This window comes from Numenius arquata, chromosome 6 (assembly GCF_964106895.1).
Source record: "Numenius arquata chromosome 6, bNumArq3.hap1.1, whole genome shotgun sequence".
NCBI classification, from domain to species: Eukaryota; Metazoa; Chordata; class Aves; order Charadriiformes; family Scolopacidae; genus Numenius; species Numenius arquata.
Genome location: NC_133581.1, coordinates 41,036,072 through 41,058,854, shown reverse-complemented (window position 1 = coordinate 41,058,854; position 22,783 = coordinate 41,036,072). Strand labels below are relative to the sequence as shown.

Sequence of the window (22,783 nt, the reverse complement as noted above, 5' to 3'; positions counted from 1 at the left end):
CTGCTAAAGGTTAAAGCTTCTGGCCATTAAACCTCATTAGGAATTTTTGTTGGTTTTGAGTGACATTTAATTTGCCAGTCGAATACCGATCCCTCCCCCATCATTCCTGTCCATTTGCAAGGGAGAGGGTAGTATAACTCCCAACAGACTGTTTCTAATTCAGAGTGCCTCAAAATTACAACTCCATCACAATTTCCACTATGTCTGTCAGCTTAAAAGAAATTAGGAGACAGCTGAAACACTGAGGCATTTCTTCGTGCCTCTCCTCGTTTTCTCTCAACTCTAACTTGCTTTGGTTTATGTGTGGCTTGGGAGCAGAGTTCACAAGGTAGCTATCAACTGCTGCAAAACAGAAAGATACAGACATTTAGAGGGATTCACTTCTAATAAAGTCATCATATACTCATTCCTCCAAAGGAGGTAGAAAGATAATCAGAACAGCAAAGTCCCCGCAGAGCTTTGCATGAGAAAAGGAAACTATTTATACCCGCACAGAGCTTAATTAGATTTCTGATGCAATTCTGCATACTTTTTTTTTTTTTTTGTACAGTAAGCACTTATCTGCAAGAAATGCCCTGAGCCAAAATTCCCCACAACAGCAGGGCAGACAGGACATAGGACAGAAACCCACTCTTGGGGGTAGCACTAGCCTTTCTTTTCTTTTTTCTTTTTTTTTTTTTTTTTTTTTAAAACATTCAAGGGTTTTTTTGAGTCATCCTTCCCCCCCCCCAATGACAATGTGATAACTAAAACACTATCCTTTACATTACTCAGAATCACATCTGATTTATCCATTCTGCTGCTGATAATACCGCTAAAGCCTTTACGTAGTGATTTACATCTTCAAAGCCCCATACAAAACACTAATCTTCACAGCCCCTGGTGTACTGTACTATGGGAAGATTTATTCCCATTTGGTAGATGATTAATAATTTGCCCTAGGTCACACACCAAGCTAGTGGTAGAACATTTTTTCCCCCACCTCTTCCTGTCCCTGACATCTAGATCCTGCTATTAGGGAACACTGTTTTCCTTTTCAACAGGCAAAGAGTTATGGTAGATACAGTGGGGAAATTAACTGTGAGAAAAGCAGTGCCGCATCTAATCTAGCCTGCCTGAACACAATGGATGAGCACCGCAAGTGTTTATGATGCTGGAAATACAGTAACCATAATGCCACAAGCAGTGCAACGGGGCTCAAGTATAATGTGAAGCACAAAGACTCCTGGATGAACCAGGCCACCGATGCCCCAAGTCCCTGGCTGAGGTGTTGGTAACAGCAGCTGAAAGTTTGTCTTTCTGCTTCTTGATAGGTCCTTGTACTCTTCCTCTGTCATGTTTTTTGGATCCTACATGCTCCTGGTAGTTTATCTCTTGACAGCTCCCCGCTATGAGCTGCTCTTGAGCTTTTGCACAGGGATTTCCACTGAGGATGCATAATTGGCATAAAACTGATCAACTACAGGGTAAGACTACTTGGCTCATCTCCAGTGCATGCATCCATACCGGAATAACTCCTTTGTTCTAAAGATCCTTATATAGTAAACAGGAGTATGACAGCCCATTTTACAGGCGAGACCACTTGCAAGGGAACATGCGATAAGTCAGCGTCTGACCCAGAAATTATATCAAATGTGGAACCCACCAATCTTCTTCCAAGCAAGAAAGGGAGACAAAGAGAAGTCTCTGTCCTAGGCTTTTTATCTACATTCTTTTTCTTCCAAACACTATGTATTTTACTCCTTTGTAGAGATACCCTGCCCAAGGCACTGGTAAAGGACAACCCTTCCCCATTTAATTAATAGTCTAGTTAAAATCCATGTTCTAGATCTGAAAATTGAAACATTAATCAGAAAGAACAGGATAATGAAGCCTTCAGACAATTGCAGGATGGCAGGACAGAGAAGCAGCACTGGAGAACTCCACTGGTTTAAGAGAGCACAGAAAGACCCCCAAGCCTAAAGCATCAGCCATCATGGCCTTGATGCAAGAAGGTCCCACACTGTACCCTGTTCTCAGCATACATACCACATTCAGTGGAAGAACCAGTTCCCACAAGTTCAGCAGTTGTCCAGGCACCCTATATTCCAGCCTTATTCATATGCCCTCAACTGTACTAACCTTCCAGAGAGGTTAAACCCAGCTCTGCTGAGAGAAGCAGATGGGAAACTCTGTCAGGAATCTGCCACTTAATAGAAGAGCCGAGATCAGAGAAATACAAAGCTTCAGCACACATGCTGGATGGTCCACAACAGAAACTGTGGAAGAGTCACATGCCAAAAAGCCTCTTTCAGAGTGACAGAACACAAGAAAGCATACAGGCACAAACAGGCATGTCATGGGGTCCTACCCAAAGCCAAGTGGGTTCATCGTGAACCAACACCTTCAAAATTGTCTCCTTGATTTTCTCTCTGTCCTATGTATATACTGCCCAACTCCTTCCTAGCCAAGTCTTCAGAGCTGGATTCAACCACTATGCTATAGTATAGAGGCAAGAAGCACAGAGAAAAATCACTACACTTTCAAAAGATAAGTGATTTTATCGTTAGGGAATTGCACATCATCTGCTTCCAGCTCTTTACATGATGGCAAGTTTTCCTGGTCTGAAAAACACTAGAGACTGTTCTGAATGGCTGACCTGGACACTCATTGCAGCCTTTATTGACGAGACTAAACAGAATAATCATACATTGTGAGAAGTGATTTACAGTATTTTATTTTGTATCCAGATGCTGAGCTTGTGAAGCCTGCACAAGTCTTAGATGCAGAGGTTTAAGGACCAAGCTAAGCTCTAATACAGAGGCAGAAAGGATAATTCTTAGCAGTTTGCTGCTTTACCGATGGCTGGGGTTTAGGAGATTTGTGAGAAGTGATGGCAGTACAGCTGATTCTACAAAGACACAATGATCTGGAGAAGAGTTCATTTTGTCCTCTAAAAGCATGTGAAAAAGACAACTTCTCTATTCATATGGACAGAGATTCACCCTCCTGATCATCTTGGCCTGGCTACAGGCAAATTAGGCTGGAGAAATCTTTGCTGAAGGGATAACAGGAGTGTTCAAATGCACTGACAGAATGTGGAACCTATGTGGAAACTCCTCACTCACCAGGTAAGCTTTGTCAGATAAATCATTGCTTGGGCTCCTACCTTCCCCAGTCCCTGCAGAGGCGGATTCCTGCTCCTGTACCTCCCTCTCTGTCTGAGTCTCGGCATTCTGCAGCTGAGGCGCCAAGGTCTGGGTACCCTGCGAAGTCACAGAGGTGGGGGGGTTTCGGGGTTGCAGGCCTATGGCATTCATCAGGCCCATGTCCCTGTCTGTCCTCCATGTGGCTCTGCTGGTTCTGAAAAGAGAGAAAAACAAATAAGACCAGGAGCATTGGAGGCAATGTGTCCCAGCAAGATTGAAGCATTCACCTGAGCCTCTCCTTGCCTCCACTCCAACCAGACACCTGCTAGCCACTGAGCAGATGGGGCTGGAGAGAGCTGTGACCTGCACTTATTTGCACACACACAGACACCCCTCTCCAGCCTCAGCTGGCTGGTCTCTTGAGGTTTAAGCCAACAGAGTCTTACAGTCTACTCACCCTTCCACAGAAGCAGCGTGTCTGACAGGCACAGAGAGATATCCTTGTAGCATCACTGAGCCTGCAGAACAACTCTGACTCGGGGTCACTGCGTTGAGCAGCCAACACGACATGCAGTGCAGGACCACAAACACACACACACACACACAACCTCCCTCTGCACGTCAGCAGGGTGGTTTTAACTCCCAAGGATGCAGCCTGTATCCCTTCCCTCCTCTGGACCTTCTAGTTTGTCAGCATCACAAGTGAATGCACTCCAGCAGGCGTTTCTGCCCGTTCCAGTTGGACAAGAGAAATTCTCTGTTCTCAAGAGCAAACAACAGGAACCGCCTCAAGGCTCATTAGCTTCTTCTTAGAATTGAACAGCTGAAGTGTACGACGACTTTACAAGAGCTGAATCTTGACAATGCTTGGGTGCTCTTTCCAAAACTGACCTTTGGCTCTAAGTGCTGCGAATGGTAAAGAGATTCTAGGAAAGATTGCCTCGTTCCCAACCTTTTGTCATAAGGTTTTGAAACCCGCCACACTTTCCTTGCTCTCTGAGCTAGTTCATTCCTGAGCAGTATTTCTGCCTTCAAGCTGCTCCTAAACCCATCATGCAAGACTGATATGTGCTGTCAAAAAATGTGAGTAGTGGCAATATCCACTCATGTGGCAGAGTAAAGAATTTCTACTGCCTATTTTTTCAGTCTCAATCAGTTCAAGGCTGTAGGACAGCACAGACGTTGCCCTGTACACCAGCTCATGACTTCCTTGGGATCCTGGAGCTCACAATTCAGAAACAAGACTGCCACCCTCTTGCTGAGAACAGCTGGCTTAAGGAGAAGTACTCTTCACTGGGACAAGAAGCAAGGGACTGCAGCGTCACCCTTGTGTTTAGAATAACTAATGCATGCATCACCAGACAGACTGGATGAAGCAGCCAATCGGGCTGTCAAGGGATTTAGCTTTATTTTTAGAGTTTATTGCTGAGAAATAACTGTCCCATGACTAGAAACCAAAGGGATGAAAATCAGTCACCAGGACTGCCCAGTGGATTTGCACCCATCTCCGCAAAATCCCCCATTCTTCAGTTATCGTCCAAAGGCCATTTACTTTTGCATGGGGTTTTTTGATGCCTGAAGCCCCACAAGTTCTTCCCGCAGCTTGCTCAAGGATGTTACTGAGGCCACGGATGACACACGTAGTTCACAATCACTGGCAGCACTTTTGGGCACTGAATGTCACTTACTGGAAGCAGATCAGGTAGCCCAACTAGACAGTGTCAGAAGAAGAAAAAAAATTGCATAATTTAAGCTGCCAGTGCTAAGGGACTGCAGAAGAAGTGGTGCTGTCAGATGTAACAAAAGCAGCAGAAAGGGTCAGATCTCTCTAACCCGTACCCAGGAGACTCACCCGGGCCGCTCAGTGCTCCTGCTGCTGGAATGCACAGCAAAGACGTTCTCATTCAGCTGGTCCCAGTGGTACTCAACTCCAGAGTTTAAGGCCCTTGAAACACCAAAGAAGGAAAAAAAATATTAGTATGGCAGGACAATCCTCCAGCCAGCACACATTACGTCCCCACAACACGAAGGACAGCGTTGATTCCTGCCCTACAGAAACTACAGATCTAGCTCAATTCATGTTTTCGTTAAAAGGGTTCACCACCATAAACAGCCTTGCGAACATGGAGCACTGTATTACCCAGATTGCTCTGGAATATTCCGTGTATTTCAATTCAATATTAGCACAGCAACAGGAGCAGCAAGATTTTCAGGAAATGAAGACATACAACTGTGTGTATAAAATCAGGTTACCCTAACTCCAAGTGACTAAACAAAGAATTGGAACGGGAAGGCCAATTCTCTCTGTGGTGCCTGCCAGCATTTCCTGCACTAGGTAATGCTGAGTAAAACACTGCTCTTATTTGACATTTAGTTTCTTCACAAATGGTTCTCATTCCACTTATAAATAAATCTCTATACAGCCCTCTCACTGACAGTCACTGTGGAGCAAGGGCAGATGTAGAAGATATTTTAGTAAGTTTCCACAAAAGAGTTTGTACTGGATCAACTACCTGTGTGTCCTAAAAGTCCAAAACTTGAATTTTACAGCTAATTCAAACCTCACAAAGTTCAACCAGGCCAAGTGCACATGGGTCACAACAAACCCAAGCACAAATACAGTTTGGGCAGAGAATGGATTGAGAGCAGCCCTGAGGAGAAGGACTTGGGGGTGTTGGTGCATGAGAAGCTCAACACGAGCCATCAGTGTGTGTTTGCAGCCCAGAAAGCCAATCGCATCCTGGGCTACATCAAAAGCACTGTGGCCAGTAGGGTGAGGGAGGGGATTCTGCCCTCTGCTCCGCTCTGGTGAAACCCCACCTGGAGTACTGTGTCCAGCTCTGGGGCCCCCAACATGAGGAGGACATGGACCTGTTGGAACAGGTCCAGAGAAGGGCCATGAAGATGACGAGAGGGTTAGAGCCCCTCTCCTATGAGGACAGGCTGAGAGAGTTGGGGTTGTTCAGCCTGGAGAAGAGAAAGCTCTGAGGAGATCTTATAGCTCCTTCTGGTACCTGAAGGGCCTACAGGAGAGCTGGAGAGGGACTCTTGATCAGGGAGTAGAGTGACAGGACGAGGGGTAAAGGTTCTAAACTGAAAGAGGGGAGATTTAGATGAGATATCAGGAAGAAATTCTGTACTGTGAGGGTGGTGAGACACTGGAACAGGTTGCCCAGAGAAGCTGTGGCTGCCCCATCCCTGGAGGGGTTCAAGGCCATGCTGGACAGGACTTTTGAGCAACCTGCTCTAGTGGGACGTGTCCCTGCCCATGGCAGGGGGTTGGAACTCAATGATCTTTAAGGTCGCTTCCAACCCAGGCCATTCTATGATTCTATGAGTAATACTATTAAGTTTAACAGAACAGCCAATTATCTGGCAACCTTTCACAGTGCATTTCCCAAAAAGATACTCAAAGCCAGGGCTGGCTAATCACTTCACAGGAACAGGCAAGGTTAACAAAATATTGTAGCAATGTATTGTAATCATCACATTATTACTGAAGACTTTAAGCAATCACAGAATCTAAATCACCATAACCAAGACGCTGTAAGTGCATCTCCCACTATTTCTAAGGCCCTAAAGCTCTTAGACTGGAAGAGGGTAAGAGCAAATCCAGCTTACTCTGTGCCATACGGAAATGTCAGAGGAGGGGCTGTGTCCCACCTCCAGAAGCACTACAGGCTGCACTGCCATGGAAGAGATTTATTTTCTGTAGAGCGTTCTGCCATGCCATGGTGACACCGGCTCCCTATGAGCTGGCCTGGGAGTTTTGAAAGGGTGCTGTGTACCGCCACGTGGCTGCTGGACCACAGATCTGCCCCCCATAGTGCTAGGCGAACAGTTAACAGTGCTTTGCAGTGGGCATAAGGCGAGGAAAGAAGAGAAAAGGCTCTGTGCAGAGGGAAGGGAATTGTGTCTGAAGAGCTGGACTTGCATCGCGCTGCAGGCAGCCTCAGAGCATCAACTAAGGGTAGTCCCACAATGTGAAGGAAGGGTTCAGGGCAAGTAGTTGGTAGCCGGTTATGGCTTGGGTACAAACATGGTATTTTACGTCTATCTATGTCCCTGTAATGAGATGCCTCAGCAGAACTGGAAAGAACCTCAGCTTAGAGGACGCTGCAGGTCAGACGTGCCGCAATGGGAGAGCTGTGTGTGCTGGAGGCCTTGGGCCAGGCTGCTGGGGTCACAGCACCCCAGGCTGGGACCAAGGATGAAAGCTGGAGAAAACTAGGTCAACAAAACCATGCACATGGTCTATAGGAAGCAATTAGTCATCACTTTTTTCTTTTTTTGTGCTGAGCTAGCCCTGCGCTGCGTTATACCCCATGGAAGCAGCTACCGGGGAGATGCTGATTTACAAAGCCTTCAGAGTTTATTGACAGATGGTAACCTGTCACTAAAACCGTGCCAGTCCCTCCTGCTGCTCCATCCCCTGCCTGGTATACTGAGATCTAGCTGTCACACTGCTGTCTGCAAAGCAGCACGCTCCCTAGGCAAGCGAGACTTTCAGACCTGGTAGGCAAAAACTTCCAGAAAAAGCCTAGTTTGCTTGTTATCTGCAGCTATTATCTAACAGAGCTAAACTGACCCATGCTTTTCTCCCCCTCCTTCCACGCTTCTTCATGCTTTCTAAAGCACAGGCATAGTCCCCAGGCGCAGCCACCTACACCACTGGTGTTCCTCACCAAGGTGCTCTGTGTGCCCTGCTTGCCTTCGCCAGCTCCCCGCTCTAGAAGCCAGCGGGTTGCAAAGCTTTCCCTAGGCCAAAATGTGAATTGGCAGCACTGATTCCCCTCTCGCCCCAAACACTGCGTGTTCCCATGCTACGCGGAAAGCTCAGCTCCTGTGTGCACACACACACGTCCGAGTCTGATTCATCTCACCCCTACAAAAGCACGATGGCAGCAGGCTGACAGGCAGTACACCAGGTTTAAAACTCCCATCCCTGCTCCTACCCGTTCTGCGGAGGCTCACTGCTCTACACTCAGGTTGCTAGACAGGAAAGTCCGTCCTAACTCCATTCTGTCAATTCGCCCCTTTCCCTACATGGCGAAATCAATAGCCATTTTCCATTTAATACATGACTTTGCACCTTGGTTTTAAATACTGCCGTTTATCAACTGAGTTTCACTGCCAGGGTCCTATTAGCTACTCATTTACTGCCAGAGAATCGAGGACTTGGCAGAAGGAGGACCTGTAGCAGCTGGTGCCACTGCTCCTGTTGCTGACTCTGGAAACACTGATGAAGAGGCTTAAGCCAGGGTCACTAGACTTGGCCACAGTGGGAGTTCAACATCCACAGCAGTACTTTAACCTGGCTTTTTAGTCTGGCCTGTGTGTGTCTCCCTGCAAAGCCAGAAAAGTGGCTCAGAATAAACAGCCATCACTCCCCACTACGGCAGTGAGCATTCTCACAGCTACCTTTCAGCAGACTCTTCCCCCATCCGGGTCAGCTAAACCAACTTCTCTCTCAACTCCACCTCTTGCAAAAGGCCTGGAGCAATAAAACCTTCAGCACAATCTTTGTTCTCTTTTGCATCTTCATCTCTCTGACCTGCATCTCATCTGCCTCTCCACAGCCGTAAGAGCAACATCCAGCTTGATCCCGATTAATTCTTCAGATGACTTTGAGGCTACAGAGGAGATGTTTCAGACTGCCTAAAGGTACAGTGGAGACCTTAACAAAGGAAGCTGGTTGGGCACTGTTTTTTATACAAAGATCATAACTTCCCTTCTTAATAAGCCAAATTTCATCAAAGAAATGCAGCTATTGTATGGGTTTAGTGCCAGTTTTAAGTCCGCGCCTGCATTAGCAACTTGATCACAAAATCGCAGCTTAAACCAACTTGCGTACACAACAAGATGTGTGTGACAACCACAATTACCTTGGTTTAAATCAGATTTTCAATTAAGCTTTAAGATTTGCACTGGTTTAAGCACACCTATTTAAAACAGCGCAATCTCCCTTTTCAGAAAGCCTAAGGGTTTTTTTTTTTTAACGCTTATTCCAAAATATTGCTTGAATTTTGTAAATTAGCAAGCCTTTCACAGCACGTTTCCCAGGAGATTTGCAAATCACGGCCTGACTCTTCATTTCACAGAAGCAGAGCTTACACTGGAGAAACGAATATTTTTCAGGTAATATAAGCATTTAACTTTTGCTCCATCAAACTCTAGATATGGAAATGCTGGAAGCACTTTTACATTTTCCAAGGCATAAGGTAGAAGCTCTGTGCAGCACAGAGCATGCTGCTGCTGGGATGTGGATGCAGCAAGGAGGACATTTCTTGCCCAGGGCTTCAGGGTGAAAAATTGCAATTCTCCACACCGCGTCAGTCATGGACAGTGAAGTCCACTTAGTCAAGTTCTTATTTTCTTCCTTTTTATGGCTTTCACTAAGCTCTCTAAGCCCTCCCTGGAAATTTCCATTAGCTTTGTTAAATGCAGAGCTGCTCACAGCCCGGCTTTCCCAGCAGGGATCTGTTCCGAGATGGACTTTTCCTTCACGCCCGTGTCCAGCTCACATTATTAACAAGCTTGGAGAGGACGAAGGGCACAGGCTTGCATGCTTTGCTGAAAGTCAAATAAGGTTTCAGAGTGGAGCCTGGTAAGTACCAAGAGCCAAGAACTTAGGGAGCACAGCCTCTCCCTCTGCATGGAGGTATTGCCTACACAGCTCAGGTCTATCCCCCTGAAGAAACTAGGGCCAAGGCTCTAGGAATTAATGACAAAATTAATCATACGTGACAAGAAAGCTGAAATACGATTTACTGCATTGGCTTAACCAGTATTTAAGAAGTAAACTGACAAAGCGCATGACTTAGACATCTGGGTAACCCCCTGCTGGCATATCCAAAATTGGGAGTTGAGGAGGACATATTAGGACAAAAGTTCTGCAACTCTACCCAACAATACAGCTCAGCAGCAAGACAAAAAAAAAATAATCTGCAAGTAGGGTATGCATGTCCAGGAAAGCATAAATAACACTGTCTTTTCACTTAAACCATCCCCGACACTGAAGAAGGCAGCAGCAATGGACAAATGCACTGCTCTCCTTCAAATCCTGCCACATGGAAAAGCCCAACAGCAGCACACTTGTCTGCTACAGCACTAAATTAAATTCTGATTAAGACACTGCTGCCTGCAATCCCATCTAAAAATATCAGCACAACCCCATTACCACCATGAAGATTGTGGCACGTCCAACATGGAGAAGACTAGCTGCAAAGTGGATGCCACGCAGCACGCAGCTAGGTGAATACCCGATTTTCACGCTGCCAAGGTTGGCTTTCTCCACAAAAGACATTACTCTCTAAAGCTCAAATACAGTCTCCATTCAAGATCACTAGGAGCAAGCATATAAAACCAGGTTGGCCTACAAAGGATTTGAATGCCCCGGTATGTGCTTTCCTCCCTTTGTGTAGACTTGTCACTCTTAGAGCATTCAAACCGTACCAAGGAAATAGAGAGTGAGCTACGGAGAGCAAGGTGACACTATGCTAAGGAACAGGAATCCATTGTCCTTGGTGGGAAGGAAGTGGCAGCACATGGTATCTCACGCAATGCAACGCTTGGCTGGATTCCAGATGCATCCTCGTCAGCAGCTCATTATCTCTTCTGCCGGTGTGTGATGATCAGCGCAGCAAGCCCATCCCTGGCTCCCATGATTAGCTAGGCAACAGTATTGTCAGTACAAGGCAAAGTTTGGCACTCCTAGCAGCTGCCTGGATAGGAAAACAATCATTTCTAACACTCTACTTCATAAATATTTAGCTTTCAGTGCAGGCGATGAACCACGTGCGGAGACAAATCCAAGTGAAAATTGGCTGCAGCGCAAACTGTATGGAACCAACAAACGGGATTCCTGGAGTAGCTCTGCTGGGCAGTGATTCCCTTTGACCAAGGAGGAGGTGGCAGCTTCAGCAGCACTAGGCTACTTCAGAGCACACCCTTTGAGTATAGCCCATGTAGGACTAGCCAGGGGAAGAGCATGAGACCAACTATAAGGATTTCTAACAAGGTAAGTTGTACAGAACACAAGATCTGCAGTTTACGATTATCAACCACACAGACATTTAAAGTGACATGAAATTATCCTATTCATCACATTCAGAGGAACAATGGAAAGGTCATCCCTTCTCCGCAAATAGCGGCACGTGCATTTTTACTCCTGAAACTGATACTGCTAATTTCATAGAATCATAGAATGGTTAGAGTTGGAAGGGACCTTAAAGATCATCGAGTTCCAACCCCCCTGCCATGGGCAGGGACACTTCCCACTAGACCAGCTTGCTCAAAGCCCCATCCAGCCTGGCCTTAAACACTTCCAGGGATGGGGCATCCACAGCTTCTCTGGGCAACCTGTTCCAGTGCTTCACCACCCTCACAGTAATGCATTTCTTCCTAATATCTAATATAAGTCTCCCCTCTTCCAATTTAAAACCATTACCCCTTGTCCTGTCACTACATTTCCTGACAAAGAGTCCCTCTCCGGCTCTCCTGTAGGCTCCCTTCAGATTTCTGGAATTTCACCTCCTGGAAATCAGCAACCCTGCAGAAACACATCCTGACACCTACTTGAATTGCCAAAGGTGCCACAGAAGCAGGACAGCAAGCAGCTTGGTGCAGCTCGTCACCAAGTGCCTGCTTCAGGGAGGATGCCAGCTCAGCTCGGAACACTGTGCAAGATCACTGGCCCCGTTTACTTGATTGTGCAGTCCCGCCAGCTCGGTTAAATAGCGGGATTTTTTGAAGAGACTCTATTCAAACTCACACCTTTTAAATGAGGTCAAGCCTTATAAATTTGGAGGCACTAATAACTAATGATGCTTTTCTGTCTCAACAGCATGAACGTGCCCACGTTTGTTCTGCCCACCAGCGGGCAACTAAAGCTGGACACAGCCCAGGCTCTTGCAGCCAGTGGATAAGATTTAGACAGAAGGAACACCTCTAACAGTCACCTTCCCTGGCAAAAGAGAGATATTGAGGTGCTGGAGCAAGTGCAGAGGAGGGCAACGAAGCTGGTGAAGGGCCTGGAAAACAAATCATATGAAGAGCGGTTGAAGGAGCTGGGACTGTTTAGTATGAGGAAGAGGAGGCTGAGGGGAGACCTCATCACTCTCTACAACTACTTGACATCGTAGAGAGGTTGGTGCTGGTCTCTTCTCACAGGTAATTAATGATAGAACGAGAGGGAATGGCTTCAAGCTCCAGCAGGGTAGGTTTAGACTGAACATTAGGAAAGAATTTTTCACAGAAAGAGTGGTCGGGCATTGGAATAGGCTGCCCAGGGAGGTGGTTGAGTCACCATCCCTGGATGTGTTTAAGAGCTGTTTAGATGTGGTGTTGGGGGATATGGTGTAGGGCAGAACTTTGTAGAGTAGGGTAGATGGTTGGACTCGATGATCCCAAGGGTCTCTTCCAACCTAGACGATTCTATGATTCTATGAAAAATGTGACATCGCAGCTAAGGAAGAGAGTCATCTGTCAGCTAAGCTGTTAGATACCTCAAAGTGAGGAAGATGAGAGAGATTAACACAGTAGGAAGAACACAAACGTGATGGTTTCTTCTGATCCACAGGGTCACTACAGCTAAAACCCAAGTGAATTCCGGGAGCCAGCGCTTGTAATTTGCCTGCCTAGCGTTTGCATGTAGCAGATGAGCAGACTCATGACATGGAGGACATACCAACAGAAAGCTTAAGAGGAATTTGTCTTACATTCCAAGGGAGAAAGTCTTAAACTAAGAATCAAGTCTTCTATCACATTCAACAGGAGCGATAAATGGAAATTAAGCACCAAGGCAATAACAGAGTAGGAGTGTTTTGTACGAAAGTTTGGACGTTTGATTACCTTGGGACTCAAGAACTAATACTGAGTTGAGAGCGCTGCCTTTAAGGGACACAAAGCTACATGGTACAACCTGTGTTGAGAATAAAGACAAGGAAAGTCCTTCACAGACAGCCTTGATGCCCATGCCAATTCTGCTAACAAAATGCCACGATGTTTTTTTACAGCAGCTTTTCCCAGAGCTTTTTTTTTTTTTTTTTAACACCACTCTCAGCATAGGAAGTTGTAACTCACACCTTCACACCTGAGAGAACACGAATCACCCTCTTAGTCCTGAGTGTGACTCCCATAATACTGACGTTGTGACAAACACCAGCTACCTTGACATGTAGAAGAGAGATATACCCATTTGGAGGGGGCATACTGAAGTCATCGTTACATGCAAAATATTTGTAAGCAGATGGACAGAACGATCAAGCAAGGTGGGCCCAGGTTTAAGATTTGCTCCTACAACACAGGTAAGACTTTTATGTATGATATACCGCGCTACACAGTAGTTTTATCATTATTTTTAAAATGTGTGCCTATGTGAATAAGAACATACCATCCAGGTGAAATAGCCTGGAATAAATAAGGCAGAAATAAACCAAATAAGGATTTTCTTCTCACTCGAAAATCTTGCCAGTATTCCATGATACCCTTCACTTACATGGCTCCAGCCACACCAAGTAGCACACAGGGATCCTCTGGAAGGTAAATAACAGATTCTGGAATGCAGAGCTTTAAGTTCCTTAAATAAGAATAATTTAGCTTGGGATCACCTTAAACCGAGCTCTAAAGATGGATAACTTGCTCAAATTCCTCTCAAAACCCAAAGGCTTGTTAATTGCTTAAAGTGATTACAGGCAGACTATAGTCCAAATAAGCTTTGAACCCTCAGAATATCTTAAGCTGTTTATGATCTATCAGCTCTTCCAGTGGCTTAGACAATTTAGGATGTTAGGAGTCTTTGGGGGAGCGCAAATTGCTTAAGCCTTCTAAGGCCTTAAACATCTTAAACTGCTACAAGTCTCGAGAGCCAAAGTCACTCTTTAGTCTTCTTTGAACTTTCACTAGCCTTTTAGCAGAAACTCATATTTATATTGATACAAAGGCAACTTCGAAGTAGGCTTGTTTTGTACATCTTATGCCAGCAGATTAACCCAGGAAAACGCATTTAGAATGGGAGAAATCAACTCCAAAATAAACTGATAATTAGCAAGCATAGCAATGCCTTTTTTTTTTTTTTTAAATAGAATGTAAATGTGCACACACAAAGCCTCCAAGCTCCAGAACCAAGATTTTGGCTTGGTCTAATCTCAGTAAGATCCACAGGGCAAGCCAAGTTTTGTCTTTTTAATCTTCAGCAGCTTTGAAATTAGCCAATTAAAAAGTGTTGTGTTTAGCACACAGGGGAAACTTGCTCAAAAAGAAAAAAAAAAAAAAAAAAAAAGAATCCAACAAAAAACTCAAATCCACAATTTTTACCCCAGTTACTCACAGTTCATAGACATTGCGTTGAGACCACTTACAGAACCATGTAGCTGGAGGATTTAAAAAAGGGAAAGAAAAATGAAGAAGTTGGCTGTTTTATTTGCTAGCTGGATTTACTACAGTCCTGCTAGAAAACACAGGCGTAAGGAACAACGAATGAAACTCCACAAATAAACTGGATCAGAGACTGGAAAATTAAAGATTATTTTACTGGAAGGCCAAGGGAGTAAACAACCCAACAAGGAAGGTCTAGTATAGACCTGCGGAGAAAAGAAAGGCTATAAGAAAGCAGGATGGACTGGTGCTGCCAAAGAAGGAAAAGACATTCTAAAAATAAACAAGAAGAAAATGGTACTGGAATGAAAAAAGGTCTATTCGTCAGTGAGGCTAAGGACAAAAATCAATATTGACTCAAAGTGGCCGAGACACTGAATTTCCTCTCTGAAGTCTCCACTTAAAACATATCCAAGGGTACTTATGCAATTAGGGAGCATGAAAAGAAGCCAGACATAGGAGCTAGTTGTACTCATTAAGAAAATTAAAAAATAATGAAAAAAATAAATTAAGAAGTTAACTTTTTTGAGCCATTCACACTTGATTTAACATGTTACAAAAAACTCAGGCAGTGACAAAAGGCCACAAATGCCAACTTACTTGCATTCTTCAAAAAGAAAGCCATACTTAAATTGACAATTACTCTCTCCTAAGTGTAACTTTTATCCTAAAGACAGTAATATAACAAAGAGAAAAAAGCAAGATATATAAAAACAATGAAAGAGTGAGCCACATGCAGTAGGCAGTAAGTCAAATAATTGCTTGCATAAAATTTAATTGCTTTTGTAGATAGAATTAGAAAAAGGTAAAGGAAGAAAAGGCGGCAGATGTGATCTGAATAGATATAAGTGAAGCATTTGGTAACTGTTCTTAGAGTACATGTTCATACTTTTAAAACAATTGCTACCCAATATAAGAACCAGTAAGGACCCGCAGAAGCCCAGTGAAATAGTACACAAACCAGTCAGCAGCAGGTTAATTTTCTTTAACACTGAGCTCTGTACCAAGTTCCCTTTCTCATGGTGGAAAATACATGTCACAAACTAGTCAGTGCTTCAGCAGATATTGAAGAATTGGGTAAGGGAAATAAACTTGCTGATAACTAAAGACTTAAAGCAGCTCTCAAAATTTATCTCTAGGATTCATAGACATATTAAGTGGAATTTTATGAGGGCATCTTCCACCTAAAGCCATCGGTCATCCTGGATATCAAATTCACATACAGAAACAGAAATAGAAATGGAATAAAAACTATTATCAGAATGGAGATACTGTTTCAAGCCTCCATATTACCACTTCTCTTGCATCTGCAATGACTGAGCCTCTCGGCACTCAGGATAGCTAAAGACTTCCCTGCACAATTTGGAAATAATTAATTTCAGGTTTTTTTCTTAAATGCACGAATAACAAAATCCAAATATAAGCTTTCAGGCTCCATCTTTAGTGCAAAATTGGCCATATTCCCCCCTTTCAGTCCTTTTATCACTTGAAACAATCTCTTACCCTCATTTAGAAAATTCAGTGTATCTTGTGGTTAACAGGCAGCAAAAGCCTAGGACGTGCATTTGCTCACTTGGCCATGCTCAAAGGCCACTGTGCAGATGCTGCCTTTCCAGAGGCCATTTGCAGCGAAGGATTCAGACACAACCAGTATCTCCAGCCACTCCAGTTAACAGTTGTGAGAACACCTCCCTGGGCAAGGTTGCTAACATCCCTTGGTTACACAGGAAGGAAGACAGCTCCTCCTTCTGTCTCTTTCTTTACTCCCTCCTCCAGAAGCTATTCTTAAAAGGCAAACAATGCACCAGGGCTTATGCTGCTGGGGAGCATCCGTGCTGGAGGCTGGAGAGCCTGAGGAATGGAGCCAGCCAGCAGAGAGATGTGACGCACCAGGCAGCCGGACAGATTACTATCTCTTTACCAGCACTGATAACTAGATGCAGACACGTTGTCCCCATTACTAGATGAGAAGATATGCAATGCTCAGAGGGGGGAAAAAAAAAGAAAACAAAAACAAAACAAGAACAAACCCTGGATTGAAATGGACAGACAATTCAAATGATTCTCTGCAAAGCATAGGAATTTACTGAGAAGAGAATTTTCCTAGAATAATTTCACATTAGAGACAGATCTCACCACAAAAAATTAAAATATGCACACTGCATAGCAGTGAATCAATTTGAGACTCTCCACACCTACTTCCCAATGAGAATTCCAAGGGATGATGCCTCTGAACCAGATACATCTTCAGGGGGTATTTTAATTCCATTACCAGGGGCTCTGTCTGCTGAAGAAATCCTTCCTCTCTCTCGTGAGTGCCTGCATTACACAGCTGGCCCTAGACGAGGTGCTTTGAGTACCTGGGTTTGAACCAGTTTTCTCCAAACACTGAGGTTTTTGGATTAGTATTTTCAAAAGCATGTGAGCACTGAGCCCTTCTAAAACCTGCTTCTGAGCACAGCAGGGGGGGTGGCACTCAAGATGAAATGAGGAAGAACTGATATTTGGACCTGCTGCCTTTCTCCCATGGCAGTCCTCCGCAGGAGAAGCCAGCAAAGGGCAATAAGCAGCATGCGGTCCGCTCCTCCTCACCTTCCGTCTCACCTCTTCATGTTCTACAAGACTATCAACCTTTGCGAAGCCCCACCGGGAGTGTTTCTGAATGGGAAAGCTCTTGTTAGCATGTGACAGGATAGGAAAGATTATGAGCACTAAAAAACAAATTCCTTTTTAATTCAGTAGAGGTGTTTCTATTGTACAAAACACTGGGTTCCATTCCATGCTGCAAAAACCAAAGATTTGGAAATTGAATCAAACCTTGAACTATGCAGAGCCAAGAAAGATGTACAAAGCTTCAGGGCGCATTAGCACTGGCCAGAGTTACAAAGGATGTCAGGCAGCATGCAGTGGGAGAGAAGCAGCCACACAGAAAAGTCAGCGTGCCCCCGGATAGCAGAGGGGTGGGGGGAATTCACACTGCTCTGTACCAGCTCCAGTGACAGACCTCTGGGCCACAAGGAGTTCACTTCATTTGCTAAGTAGAGTACACTACCTGAAGTGGTGTGTCTAAAGGGATTCCTCTTTTCATGTGGCATGGCTCTCCCAAAGAACAACAGTGTCATGAATTTAGTGTCTTGATTTAGCTCAACGGTGGCAGCCTCAGAGCCTTTCGATACCACACTTCTGGACTGAACACAGACTCGTCTTACATCCCAAAAGCACAGACTACCACATGCAAGCAGATAGCAGACTCATGATCTAATACGTATGCAAGTCTATCAGTTGGCAACCATCTATAGACTGAACTATTCTATTCACCAGAGTGAACTACAGGACCCTCAAAAAAGGAATAGGCCATCACAACCTCATACAGACTGCAACCTGTTTCCAATCTGCATCTGAGGGCCAGCTCTCTTACCAGCAGGACTCACCTGTGAACCACAGACCCCACTACTCCTGTTCCAGCCTATCATAACTGCAATTGGTCAAAAAAGCAACAAGACACACATAAAGCATCCACTGAAGACACTTATGCTGGGTATGATCCACTCAATTCCATTCCTTACTCTATGCACCTTCAGGACTTCTAAATGCCCTTTCTTTGTATCACCTTCCTGCCCTTTGTGCTCTATTCCCAAAGGTCACTTCCATGAACCTTCTCCCAGTGACTCCTTCTCTTACGTGGCGGCTGATGAGGTTTTCAAACAAACATGAAAGATCAGACTCATGAAAAGTAAATTGCTTTTGCTGTTGGTCACTCGCAGAGCGTTTCCAAAAGCCAGGTTCCTGTCCCACAGGAAAAATTAGACAAAGTTTTAAACAGGTCATAGAGACCTGCTCCAAGATGGAAAGTTTGTTTATTTGAAAGCAAATGAAACCAGCAGCTAAACAAGTAAAATAAAAGACCATATGAAGGACAATCAAACACTCCTGAACACCAGCTCCACCATATTTGCTATTCGTTATCCTTACTGGGAATAGGATTTATTTATTGACAAATTGGGATCTCCGGGTTTTCAATACAAGTCTGTATGTAATACTGCATGTTCCAATTAGCGTATTAGTAAACAATGTAAGTTGGTCAGCCTTTGAGTGTTTGGGAAAGGAGGAACTTTTCCGACATGACATTAAAAGTTTCTTCCAATTTTGTCACATAAAAAGCAGAGCAAACAAATAGATGCTTTTCAATAGCACAGTTTAGTGAGCTGGATGTCACCCTGAAATCTAAGGGAGTGGGTACACAATCCTTTCTTTCACTTACTCACCAGAATACAACCCTGCCAGGATTTATCTCTTTGGCTAACATTTATTCTATCCTCATAGCTACTGTACTTGCTCATGAATTCCAGTCTCTTACAGGCATCTTTCAGGCTCATTAGGTGCATTTCCAAGTGTGGATGAAGGCTGTTGTCACCATCTTGCCTCCCTACAGCACAACAGCTCTGAGAGCCAACTTGTCAACACCTGTTAGACGTGGAACTTGGGTTTATAACACCCAAGTGAAAAAGCACCTCATGGATCAGCAGTCCAGTCCCACCCCCAGTCACAAGTATTCAAGTCATACACTTGTCTCTGCAAGGTAGCCAAGTTACATCATCAAACAGGTAAGCCAACCCATGTACAGGCTCTTGCAGAATCAGCTGGTTAGCCACCTTTCTCTAGTTCACAGCCACAACCTAGCCATAGTCAATTTATGGCTCTTAGTTCTCTAATAAAAACATATATATAAATTTAAATAGTTCTCCTCTTCTGGAAATTTAGGGAAGGCTATTTGAGACCCTCCTTAGCCCTGCTAAAGACCCCAAGCTGCAGGTTTTCTTCAGTAAAAATGGTCCACTGACCCCACTAGCAGCTCTTCTCACTACTGTACCAGTTCAAAGGCAGTTCTTTCAGCTTATGTATCTAGCTTCTCCTACAGGGATAGCAATATTTTGCTGTCTCTGCTGTTAAGTATCTTGTGTCTCATCCTAGAGCTAAATCTGTTGTTTTTACAGCCTCATGTATTGATGGCTCAATCACCTACGATCAACTAAAACCTCAGGTCTTTCTCCTCCTCTGTCATTTTAACTACTGAGCTCAGTGTTATTAGTCACTAAGTGCACTTTGTACTATTAAATTCTACCTCATTTCTATAGCTCCAGTCACTTTCAAGGCAACCCAGTTCTTGTGCAATTCTCTGATCGTTCCCTGCAATGACAAGGCTAATGTCACATCCTCTGCAAATTTATTCAGTGCACCTGTACGAGGCATTAGTGTAAATAGTATTAATAACCAGCCCCAGAACAGGTTCTTAAGTCCATCAATGACCTCTTTTGTAACAGAGTCCAGCTCCCAGTCATGCTGTATTCTTTCCTTTAGCCAGGCCTTCACCTGCTCTTTATTAGATCTTGTTCTAACCCTAATTCTTTGCAAATTAGCCAGATTTAATGTAGTTCCAACAAGGCAACTGCCTTACTAAAACGCAGAGGAATTAGACGTGGAGCAAGTCCTTAGTTGAGCCTTTCACTAAAAAGAAATACATAAAATTCTCAAGGATTAGTATCCAACCTGCCATACTCCACCTTCGTCACAGAATCATAGAATGCATTGGTCAAATCACAATGCATTTGATCCCACTTTCCACCATTTTAATTTTCCTTTGCTTCAAATCATACCCCATAAATCTGTGTGCTGAGTTCACATTATGGATTGCCAACATAACCTGATCTTTCCCATTTCCATTTGAAAGCAAAACTTCCATTAATGCTACCCCAACTTAGCAATATAGTCCAAAATGTTTGATTTTAATTACGTTTCTTTGTCACTCCGGAAAGACTGCTTACATAGCCTCTCATTATGAGCCTATGGATCTTCAAGTTATGCCTTTTTTTTGGTCAGCTTGTACTTTCAGTCTAGTCATCTCATTTTCCCTAAGCACATGCTTTTAACATCCTGTATTTGAGGCACAGCTGCTATTCCAACCTGCTTATGTGATCCCTGTAGTACTTGGTTTCAAATACCTCCATTGTATATGGGAATAAAGACCCAGGAATTATAACCATCTTGGTTGTTTGCTACTGACTGGTTTTCTTTGCCAAATTAGAACAGTGGGAGTGTTTTCAGCAGTACAGCCTTTTCTTGATCCCTGCTGTTTGCTAGGCTATCCCCCATGTAGTACTTTATCAATTGCTAAATCCTTAATATTTCTCTTCCTCTGTATTACTGTGTATGGAAACTATACAAACATTTTTCATCTTTCCCCCTCACTTCTCAAGTTAAAGTCAACAGATACGTCAACCCCAAACCAAGTCTATTAAGCCAAGAACTACATCTACACTTCAGGATTTTTTCCTTTCTCTGAGGATCTTCCAAGGAGATCTTCCACTTCAGCTCTGATAGTCTCACTCATTCCTGTGTTCTGATGTTAGAGTCTCAATGCAAATTATTCAGCTCGGTGAATGTCTACACCTTCATGCAGAGGTTTTTAAGTTGCTCTGACTGTTGTTCGTCTCTAAAATGGTGCAGCTGGGAACACAATATATCAGTCCTGTTCCAAAAAGAACCCACCAGTCCATGTGAGGTCTGCAAGAGTCACTAGAAGCATCAGTCACTCCGATCCACCAGTAGGAAACCTGTCAAAGCATTTCTGTCAAGCCACCAATAAACCTCCCACCTCTACAGCCACCTTAGAATCATAGAATTCATGTTCACATACAAAAAGTTTGTTTTTGTTAGAATTGTGCATGATTGTTGCTGGGACAGAAGTAAGGAGATAGAAGGGTGCCCTAGCAACATGGTGAGCGAAGAAGGTTTAACAGAGATGCTGCAGAAGGACTGGCAGCACTTCCATAACATACCACGAAAGTGTTCCTGTTGTCTTTAATTAGCAAGGTGCCAAGAAGAGTCTTGCCACTTAGCTTGGGGCTACCGCAAGCACCAGAATGAATACCTGACGTGGGATGTGGCAAGCCAGGACAGCCAGATCAAGCTCAACTCCGCAGCGCTCAATCAAAGCATTCACACTCAGGGAGACTTCATCTCCCTGGGTTCTCGTCCAACTTCATCTCATGAGCCATAATCAGTAGACTAGATCTTATCACTTCTCTATACTGCAAATAACTTAGAATTACTCTTTAGAGTTTAAGAAGAGCAGCGCCATTATTCCTGAGTAATTCTTCTGCTCAGAAAGTACAGCAACTATTCTTGAAGAAAGCCACTTATCCTGGAAGAGAGTGATTATAGCTTATTCCATAATAATATACTGTAGAACTTCATGTATAAATAAGGCCTTGATGAAAGATTATGTTCAAGAGAACAAGAGGGCTGTTTGAAGAGCGCTGGCATTCTGTACTACTGAAATTGGTCCAATCTGAATTCCAAACACAGACTTCACCAGCAGGCTGTACTGAATTAGTCACTATTACAACTGTATACATTTATTCTGACTTAAGACACTGGTTCTACACTGACCATATGACTTTCCTCAAGCACCACATGCCTGATCTCATGCACAACAGATGGAGTCCACATGCATGTGGTAAGATCACCAGCAGTGCTGCAAGTTTCTGGCTGCCAGCTTTTAAGCTACAAGGAACTCCAACACGTGAAGCACAACCCAAAAGAATACCAAGGTAATTTAGTACCAGGAAATAAATGAAGCAGAGAAATCCCCGAAGCGTTCCTGAAGCATAAAAGAAACAATGCTCCAAAAGAAGCACCACAATGGAGAAGAGTCTCAACAAAGTACAGTGCAGAGACTCCCCATGAACATTGAAAGCAATACATGTTTCACTGCTGTGATGCTCAATCATCATCTGTGTCACACCACATCTAAATTAGCTTGTGTTTAATTGCAGGTTTACAAAGGGACAGTTACACCCTTCATCACACTGTATAAATAAAAGAGAACTAAAGTCTACATGTGACGTCATTGGGCTTTCAAGTGAGGACCAAAACAATTCACCGGCTTGCTCATAATAATGACAAAAATCTTGGCAGTTCATAGAATCTCACACTTGAATACTGGAACAAGAATTTGGTAAGTCTAGATCAGCAGCTTTCAACCTGGTTGGTGGACACCAAGGAGTCCATGAAAGCTGAGGAAAGCAAGCATAGCACTAACAGCTCAAATTGGCTGTTCTTACTGGAAAGTTTTAGAAATCCGTAAATGCAGAGAGACTGAAAGACACTACACTAGACATATGTGAAACAAAGGATCCAGAAAACCTAAAAATCCATGGGAAATAAAATGAGATGCACTTTAAACAGCCTCAGAAGTTTATAATCAGCAAAACAAAAAC

General features: G+C 43.9%; 1 protein-coding gene across 5 annotated transcripts in view; it reads right to left on the bottom strand.

Annotated features, from left to right (window-relative positions):
* AMBRA1 (autophagy and beclin 1 regulator 1) overlaps positions 1 to 22,783 on the bottom strand; it is a 129,768-nt gene that overhangs the window by 6,656 nt on the left and 100,329 nt on the right. For all 5 annotated transcript variants that reach the window (XM_074148754.1, XM_074148755.1, XM_074148756.1 and 2 more), the window contains 2 exons: positions 4,981 to 5,073; positions 3,149 to 3,342 (listed from right to left, as the gene is read on the bottom strand). In XM_074148754.1, coding sequence (XP_074004855.1) covers positions 3,149 to 3,342; positions 4,981 to 5,073 — 287 coding nt within the window. The remainder of the gene's footprint in view (positions 1 to 3,148; positions 3,343 to 4,980; positions 5,074 to 22,783) is intronic.